The sequence below is a fragment of the Amyelois transitella genome, chromosome 22, assembly GCF_032362555.1.
Source record: "Amyelois transitella isolate CPQ chromosome 22, ilAmyTran1.1, whole genome shotgun sequence".
NCBI classification, from domain to species: domain Eukaryota; kingdom Metazoa; phylum Arthropoda; class Insecta; order Lepidoptera; family Pyralidae; genus Amyelois; species Amyelois transitella.
In genome coordinates, this window is record NC_083525.1 from 8,962,081 (window position 1) to 8,971,516 (window position 9,436).

The window sequence follows — 9,436 nt, forward strand, 5'->3', positions numbered from 1 at the left end:
TGGATCTTAGAAATATAAATGTAAAGGCAATTCGTACTATCACTATTTCTATAATTTTAAGCATAAATACAAACTCCGACTTGAGGTCATGCCTAGCTCGGCTCCCCAACCAGGTATTTCACCTAAACTAGCGCAAAGTCTTCTTAGTTCTCACTAAAATATTCATACCGACCACGCATTTGACGAAAATCGCGTTTCACAATGTTGGTGTAAAATCACCTTTAGCAGAATTGACAAAATTACCTACTTTAGAGTACAAAAAATCTTCATTAGCGACTAGGATGGCGGTGAGGTGGTTGTCTCTCGTGGTGGTGCTGGTGACAGCGGCGGGGGCGGTGGGTGATGTGCCTAGTACGTAGCCCTGTTTTTGTGTGAAACGTGTTTGATTAATTGAGCTCCCTAGGGTGGTGTGGGTGCAACCAGGGTATACCCCAGGATTTTAGGTATAGAAATTTAAGATTTACCCCTAAGGAGTAGAATCATTGGATGCTCCTTATTTATAGGATAGGAGTAGCTAGTTATATGATAAGGAAATATGGATTAAAATAAGATCGTATGTTGATTACTACATAAAAAGCAGCGAACCAGAAGGTGACCTTTTTGTCGGATGTGGCGGAGTTGTCATAAAAACACATGATTGTGACTTTATAAGTTGACTTTAGATCTCAAAAACAGCCATGGAGGATACAACTACACGCGAACGTGAGAATCATCAAAGGTTCATAGACTTATTGGTTTCTATCCTGGGGTGGTTTCTTCTTCTTACTTGTTTAAGACTCTGAAATTTGTTCGCACTCGATCGATTATCATTCGGATCTATCTCTAGACTAAGCACAGGCCTCTCGGTCCTCATCAGATCGTCCGACTACCTTATTCTTAAAATTATCACGTAATTTTTTGTTGCAGTATCTGATGAGTTGTTCTACCGAGCGCCGAGACTGTTTCACCTCGACGACTACGACAGGTGCCAGTTCCAGAATGCCACCTTCTGCATGGGTGTCTTCGAGATCAGCCCCGAGGGTGAAGAAGGTTTCAAACTCTACCAAGAGATGATGGTGAGTAATGATAGTAAAATCTCTTATGATACAAAAAACCGTTGATATTACTTATGTAAAAATGGGTAGTTCAGTCATTGCTAAACCATGATTATTTTCAAATTGAGATTTATAATAAAGCACTTTCGGTGAAATTAATAATTTTATGATTAAACTTCCACTTCATACATAAGCAGAATGATAATTCGTAGTTTTTTTAATGGTTTTCTCAGAAAGTATCCGAGTTCGGGTTCCGTCAGAACCGTTCAGTGCTGTACCGGGGGATATGCCTGGCTTCATGTGACCCAGGAGACCAGGACCCAGAAGCCAAATTGGAAGAAAAAGACCCAGCAGCGAAATTTGAGCGCTGCGTTGACCACGAACTGAAGAAGAAGTATGACTTGCGCGCGCGCCTGCAGAAACTCCAGTACTGTAAAAGCAAACAGAACCCAGGCATTCGTAAAAGGGATTTCACCGATTGGCTCCTGGCTGCTGTGGTCGTAATTATTGTATTATTGAACGTCGTTGGGACCCTTTACGATTTTAAGAAGGACCCCTGTGTCAAACGTAAGTCTTTCTTCATTGATGTCTTATACAATATTATGTTAACATTACCCCATCTGATAATTATTCTAGCATTCACATCTTTTGGTCGAGTTCCCTTCTCCGTTTAGGTGTAGGTATTCATTTTCAAGTTAATTTTCCTTCGTATATTGCTGTATCATTATTATAAACATTTGTGTAAGCTATTACGGAAACATGTCTTTCGAATCTTATTCAAATGAACTCATTCATTCCGTCTTATTTTACAATAGATGGAAGTCTTTGAACTTTGTACATATACCTACTTAACAAAATGCATACGTTTACCTGTAGTACGTTAAAGATGAATCGGTTATTATTACACGCATAAATCTACGCCGCTTTCCCGGAGTTGAGCAGGCAGCGACTACGGTTTTCCATTTGCCAATACCTTCGCATACTTCTTTGGTGTAAATCCCTGCATTATTTATTGTCGGTGATATGGACGCAAAAGGTCACCGTTCTCATGTTTGGTTTCAGCCAACAAGTTCCTCATGGCGTGGTCGCTCCGGAGCAACTGGAACCGCCTCACTGCCGTGCACAGCGGCGACCAGCGGCTGGACGCGCTCGCTCCCATCCATGGCATCAAGTGAGTATATATCAATACTAATATTATAAAGCTGAAGAGTTTGTTAGTTTGAACGCGCTAATCTCAGGAACTACTGGTTCGAATTGACAAATTCTTTTTGCGTTGAATAGACCATTTATCGAGGAAGGCATTAGGCTATACCTATAACATCACGCTGCAACTATTAGGAGCGAAGTAATAATGGAATATGTGAAATAAACGGGGAAAATTATTCATCCTTGAGGATTTCAATGATGCCTAAAATAAGTATTCCACGCGGACGAAGTCGCGGGCACAGCTAGTAATGAATACATTGGTTGAACGCAAGACTGACTTCATCATGAACCTCGAACAACATGATTGATGTTCTATCAACATTAGAATAAAATTCAATGTCGGCTAATTTATTTGCAGAGCGCACATGATCCTGTTGGTCATTTTCTCCCATACCACGTTTGCTATGACCATGGTCTACCCACATGATGAAAGGATAGTGGATGACGTGAGTTTTTTAAAGTACCTAATAACGAAATTAAGTCAATAATAAGTTATGACTTTGGCTAGCAGTGATCATAACATTAAAATTTATGCTCCTGATGTTTTTTTGTTAATTTCAGCTAAGCGTTGAATCAGACATTATACAAATTTTATTTCAAGTATTGCTTTGATAACGTCTGCTATTTTCAGCTAGGTGATTCCATTGGGGCCACCATCGGCACCAACGGTACGATAGTAGTCCAGACATTCACCATGGTCTCCAGCTTTCTGCTGGGCTACATGATCCTCACCAACTTCGAGAAGGCGAAGAAGTCGCCCAACGTCAAGTACTGGCCGGTCATAGTTTTCAGCAGATATATGCGGTATGATTTCACTGTTTTAGGTACAAGTAAATTTCTAGGAGGGAAAGGTCGGAGTGGGAAGACCTAGACGAACGTATCTTGATCAAATTAAGGACGTCCTGGTAAAGGGTCAGGTCAAAAGTACCCGAAACCGCCGAGCTTGTATGAAGAGAGTTATGAATGTGGATGAAGCGAAGGAAGTATGCAGAGATCGTGGCAAGTGGAAAGAGGTAGTCTCTGCCTACCCCTCCGGGAAAGAGGCGTGATTTTATGCATGTATGTATGTAAATTTCTAAAGAGTTGCGCATTTTCTTATTATAAGAGGTATCAATCCGTTTGTTCTCTCACAAACTAGTTTAACCTCGTGACATTAAGGCGATTATCACACGGCACCGCGCACCGCCGCGGAGGGCGGTGGCGGTAACGCGGATTTCGCAGCGGTGCACCGCGCGGTAAGGCGGTTTACGCGCCTGTACGCGCGGATGGATTTAACGCGGTTTTGACCAGTTTGATTGCAGACGCTGGCAAGAATGGACGCTGAAGTGGTGGCAGCAATCTGGCTTTTATGGCGCAGAAAGAAAAAAATAAGAAGATACTGGGTTCATCCATTTTTACGAAGCAGAACTCTAAATGGGTCATTCATGTTATTCTATATAAGTTTGAGAAAATACGAAGATAAATTTTTTAATTATACGCGAATGTCCACTTCTTCATTTGATAGCAGAGCGACTTTGAATCTCTGAAATAAACTTTTCGACATCGAAATCCATTTTTAAATTGCGACACGTCTTGCTTCCACGATGTTCCGCGCGGTTATGCGGTGCCACGTGTGTGAGGTGCCGCCCCTCCGCGCTGCCGTCCGCGCGGAGAGGCGGTGGCGGCGAGAGCACCGCTCGACCGCGCGGTCGGGCGGTGAACATGTGTTTAGTATCAACGGATTTAGTAGAGGCTTATGCGACATGAGAACCGCTTCACCGCCTGCCGCGGCGGTGCGCGGTGCCGTGTGATAATCGCCTAAATAGTCAGGCAGCTTCAAAACTGGAGCATTAAAAGGTTTGACCTGTTATGTAAATTACAAACAAACAAACATATTGTCACGTCTTTAACCCTTCCGGTATAGACGAACCCTACAATATCAAAAAAAATGAAAGACAGACGGTTATTAATGAAAATAGTAATCAGATCTTTCCTCGCAGAATGGCCCCGACTTTGATATTTGTGGTGGGTCTCACCGCTACCTGGATAGCAGGCTTAGCGAGTGGCCCCATGTGGAACCTGGTGGAGGAGTTGGAGGGTGCCTGCCGTAGGAAGTGGTGGTCACAGCTGCTCTTCATCAACAACATCGTGGACCCAGACGACCGTTGTCTTGTGCAGTCATGGTGAGGGATGTGTTGCTACTAAATGATGCTTAAGTTGAGAAAAATACTGTAAACATTCTCTATAACTGCTCCTCTTTAATCTGAAATTCTGAGAGTAATCGTCATACTTCAAAATTATCACAATATTCTGTACTATATATCATCGTAGTAGGGTTCCTGAAATTGATCTTTTCATAACCTCTAGTTGACACATGGTCCATTTTATAAAATACGTTCCAAATATCTTGAGTAGCAAGCTAATATTTTTCTTCTTCTATCTATGCATGGATTGGATGCTCGCGATTGTACGCTACCGCCCCGAAACATCCGAAACAGTTGCTAACCTAATGACCTGGTTCCAGGTTCTTCGCGGTAGAAATGCAGCTGTTCATGGGCGCCGTGGCCTTGGCTCTGCTGCTGGCCATGAAGCCTCGCTGCGCGCTGCGTGTCATCAGCGCGCTGTACGTCGTCACTTTGGGAGTCAACTTCGCGCTCAACTTGTCTTGGAAGATGCAACCCGTCGTTAAATTTGCTACCACCGAGTTAGTATAGAAATCGATCAATTTATATACAGTTTTTTTAATCAATCATTTCAATGTAAATAGATAGGTACCTAGTTTGCTTTTGAAAAAGACCGTCCTTCCAACAAATGAACTTGTGGAAAAAAACGAACTTGGAGGATCGAACCGCTAAAGTTGATACATAAAATAGACGCCTAAATTTATTACATACATACATATTATCACGTCTTTATCCTTTGCGGGGTAGACAGAGGCAACAGTCTTGAAAAGACTGATTGACCACATTCAACTGTTAGTTAGTTAGCCTAAATTTTTTTATCGGCCCAAAAACATCACTATAATTTATTTATACTTCGCAGTCAAGTCCGAACGATGGCGGTGGGAGTGGACTCGTACACCTGGATGTTCTCCGCCACTTGGACCAGCATCCCCTCCACTTTGCATGGACTCTTCCTAGCCTTCCTCAAATACCAGCTGGAGAAGACTGGCTTTAAGCCTGACAAGCATAAGGTGAGCGTAACACGATGTATTTTGTTTAGTATAATTCAAAATGAGTATTACTTTTTTACTAGTTTTACTCTTTACTTCGTTTACCAGGTTGCAACTGGCCACTTACAAAAAAATAAAAAGAAATTTTTTGAGTTCACATGGATTTCCATTAAGTTATACTATTAGATCGATTTGATGTTTAGCATAAGTATTATTTTTTTATTAAAGTGCATGTTTTTAAGTTCAAATCAAAGTGCAGTTTCAGTTCATCAAGAGTTCAAATAACTATTTTTCAATGAGTGTTTAAACATATTTAAACCAGGTTGAAAACATTTGGACACTGGATCTTTTCTTATAAGCAGAGATATTTCCTTTTCAGTCCACATTATTTCAAATTAACGATAATCTGTTCTGGATTTAAAATCTGTGTAGTCCAGATATCTGAACCAGGTAATATTTGTATTCATAAGGTTTATAAAGAGTTTTATATATCAATGCAGTGGATTACCAAGATGACATACATCCTGTACGGCTGCATGATCACGTGGCTGCTGGGCGGAGACCTGGTGAAGCGGATAGACGACCCGTTCTGGCTGGCGGTGTACGCCACGCTGGACAGAAACGTCTGGAATCTCATGGTCACCTTCCTCGTCTTCGCTTATATCCATGGACAAGGCGGTGAGTGTTTCATATTTTCTTAGTAGGGTAAATATAATCTTAACTTCTGGAAAGCTTTGTTGTACAGTTTTGGTACCGAAAAAATATTACTACTAACTTTTCATTGCAACGCAAAAAGTCGCCAATAAAAAGAAAAATCTGTTCCACAACTAAGTTTGCACTGCCATGGCGGCCGAAAACGAGACGATATACCTATACGAGTTTTTTGGACTTGCCTGCAGGTTACGTGGTTCCATATCTGAGTTGGGGCGGGTTCCAGATCATGAGCCGCGTGGTGTTCCCGGCCATGCTGGTGCACTGGCACGTCAACCTCATGTCGGTCGCTGCCTACCCCGCGCCTGTCCACGTCACCTATAATACTATGGTAAGTTGGATGGAGTCAGGTATCCTTTAGGGAACCATATTCATCTTTTAGGCGATTAAGATGACATTTGACAGTGATTGTTGCACGACGGCCTCTGTGGCTCAGCGGTAGTACGCTTGTCTGTGACATCGGAGGTCCCGGGTTCGAATCCTGGCCAGGGCATGATGAGAAAAGAACTTTTTCTGATTGGCCTGGGTCTTGGATGTTTATCTATATAAGTATTTATTATAAAATATAGTATCGTTGAGTTAGTATCTCGTAACACAAGTTTCGAACTTACTTCGAGGCTAACTCAATCAGTGTAATTCGTCCCGTATATAAAAATAAAGTTAAATCAGGTGATCATTCTGCGTGCAGCATGAAAAGGTGTATTTTGTTTAGTACACAAATCACTGTTTCGGAATCCTGTTTGGGTGGCTAACCAAATTTAAGCTCTTGGCGCTTCTTGCTCTTTAGGTATTGCTATATGTGTAGGTGTGAAATAACAATAAGCTCCTATTTCAGATGCTGAATTTGGTGTCCAGCATAATGGTGACGATGATGTTCTCTATTCCGCTGCACCTGCTGGTGGAGCTGCCGATGCAGAAGATGTTGAGTTAGACCATACTAACATAGTAGCAGAATATTGAGCCAAAGCTGCTACTGAAGTGAAGATGATGGGAGAATTAGAATTAAGTTTAACGCTATACTAATCAGAACATAATATTAAGCGTCTATTGATAAATGAACTAGACTAAATACTAACTTTACAAATGAAGTAAGTCGCGGAAGTGTTTGAGAATGCAATTAAAGTGCATAGTGAAGCCACCGTTTGAAATATTATTTTTATATTACGATCCAAATTGTCAGATTTCATCTTTACTTAACTAAGAGAACTTTGGACTACAATGTCCTTGTTCAGAATGTTGTTTGCATGACTTGTACATTATTGTCTGTTTCGCATTAGTGTTGTAACGCATTCATTGACGTCAAAGCTGTGTGTTTAACAAGACACAAGTGCCGTAGATGAAACATTGTCACAACAACCTTATCTTGTGCTTATGTAATTCGGGTGTACTGGTCTGAAAACTGTTCTCAGATATTTAGATTTATTTTCAAAATTGGATACAAGGTATCACTTATAAACGTCACATCACTTAAATTTAGTTATAACTACTACCACCTGCTTCCAACGCGCATGTGTAAAGAAACGGTGGAACAAATTACACTGCAGCATTTTTACCGGACGTCGACGATCTCTTAATTTGTTATATCTCGATATTTGGCCTACGAACGGTTCGATGACATAATTTTGATATTGGACAACTTGCCATTTTTCATCTTTTTCACGAGGAATAAGTTTCCGCAATTAAGCCGCTCTCTGGCAGCCCTTTTTTGGGCTTAATCGTCTTTAGTTAAACCATCCCAGCTCCCCCAGAAAGCGAAGTACCGCCAATGGCGAGGAGCAGGCCAGCAAGGTTCAATCCCGACAGGACCTCTCCGATAGAAGTTTTCTTCAACGAAATTGACTCTTACTTTGTGTTTCATATAGGAATTTATGATTATTTAGGATATTTATAAATAAAACACATTCGAGCTTCGCTTGCATGATGACGCAATCCCAAACTGATTTATTTTCTTGTATGGCCGTTACAAACTGTTAGTCTATCTCTCTTGACAATGACATTGACACTAATATGACACACTTTGGACGACGAGAATTGAGAACAGTATTAGGACTTAAGTTTAGTGTACTGTTGTTCTGTTTCCGTGCGAATTATTTTTTATGTTTTAAATTACACTTACCTATAAAAATGTCCAGTAAAAATTATTTTTTATATTGACAGGTTTGATATATTAATGGTCAGGACAGGACAGATATTAAATAGTTTTATTGGCAGGACACAAGCGGGGTACAGATTTTTGGTCACTTGTATTTGTTCATTAATTGTAAATTATTTTTACTGACACCACCGATAATTTACAGACTTTTTTTAAATAAAAATTAATAGGACTTCTGGATTTTTGTAGTTATCCCTTGAAAATCATAAAACAGCTCCCTAGTGCTTCTCTATAATTACATAGGAGTTACCCTTCGTGTGTCGATTGAAAGGAAAGTAAGTGAGGTTGTAGCGGGAGCGATGATTCGGCTCGACCGCCACCAAAGGGAAGATCTTCCGCCAGGCTAGGTGTTATGCCTGGGGAACCGCATTTATGTCAGATCTTGAATTCCAACAATTTGTAAGTGTTTGAAGAAACATGGTCTAGCTTTGGCCCTGACATTAGAACACAGATAAAATATTGAAAAAAAAAAATTGTAATACCGATTTACGTTTACGGAACAAATAAATACTGTAAATAAAGGTGTCCCTTGTGGTTTCCGGCACTTTCAAATGGAAACAATCTATATCAATTCATGGATGTCGTAAAAGGCGACTAAGGGATAGGCTTAAAAACTTGAGATTCTTTTTTAGGCGATGGGCTAGCAACCTGTTACTATTTGAATCTCAATTCTATCATTAAGCCAAATAGCTGAACGTGGCCATTCAGTCTTTTCAAGACTGTTGGCTCTGTCTACCACGCAAGGGACATAGAAGTGACCATATGTATGTATGTATTCTAGTCGGAACATAGTGCGGTTGTTTCCCCATTCACCTTCCGTACCGCAGCATTTTATTGTCACCACTGCTGCCTCGTGACAGAGGAATACGGAGAGGACGCTCCACTTTACCGTTTGAAGGCTAAGCTAAAAAGACCGCTTCTAAAGCGCATGTGTAGAAGAAGCGGCGGAACCAACTACACTGCAGCAGCAGCATAGAGCGGGCGAGGGCCACAGGTGCGCCTACGACCACGATCCCGTTGCAGATAGTCACGTTTTTATACAAAGCAATTCTCCTAAATGAGTGCAATTATTGCAGGACCCGTATTGGGTCATAGTTCATCTCACCTTGCCTTATGTTATACTTTTTCTTTTATATTCGAAATGAAGACTGTCAAAATTATACACACACACACGCACATAGT

The 9,436-nt window shown here is 41.0% G+C and overlaps 1 protein-coding gene across 1 annotated transcript; it reads left to right on the top strand.

Moving 5' to 3' along the window:
* Positions 1-241: 241 nt before the first annotated feature.
* Positions 242-8,426, top strand: LOC106140287 (nose resistant to fluoxetine protein 6). The gene is made up of 12 exons (XM_013341864.2): positions 242-351; positions 907-1,055; positions 1,268-1,601; positions 2,097-2,205; positions 2,599-2,686; positions 2,872-3,044; positions 4,220-4,402; positions 4,744-4,923; positions 5,262-5,412; positions 5,892-6,069; positions 6,291-6,433; positions 6,938-8,426. The coding sequence occupies exons 1-12, from the start codon at positions 282-284 to the stop codon at positions 7,031-7,033; spliced, it is 1,854 nt and encodes a 617-aa protein (XP_013197318.2). The 5' UTR covers positions 242-281; the 3' UTR covers positions 7,034-8,426.
* The last annotated feature ends 1,010 nt before the right edge of the window (positions 8,427-9,436 follow it).

What these genes read in the sequence shown, in the direction of transcription:
- LOC106140287 (XM_013341864.2), top strand. Translation starts at nt 282, where the DNA reads ATGGCGGTGAGGTGGTTGTCTCTCGTGGTGGTGCTGGTGACAGCGGCG. An exon ending in GGCGGTGGGTGATGTGCCTA is followed by an intron (nt 352 to 906) that starts GTACGTAGCCCT and finishes TTTTTGTTGCAG; the next exon opens with TATCTGATGAGTTGTTCTAC. An exon ending in ATGAAAGGATAGTGGATGAC is followed by an intron (nt 2,687 to 2,871) that starts GTGAGTTTTTTA and finishes TGCTATTTTCAG; the next exon opens with CTAGGTGATTCCATTGGGGC.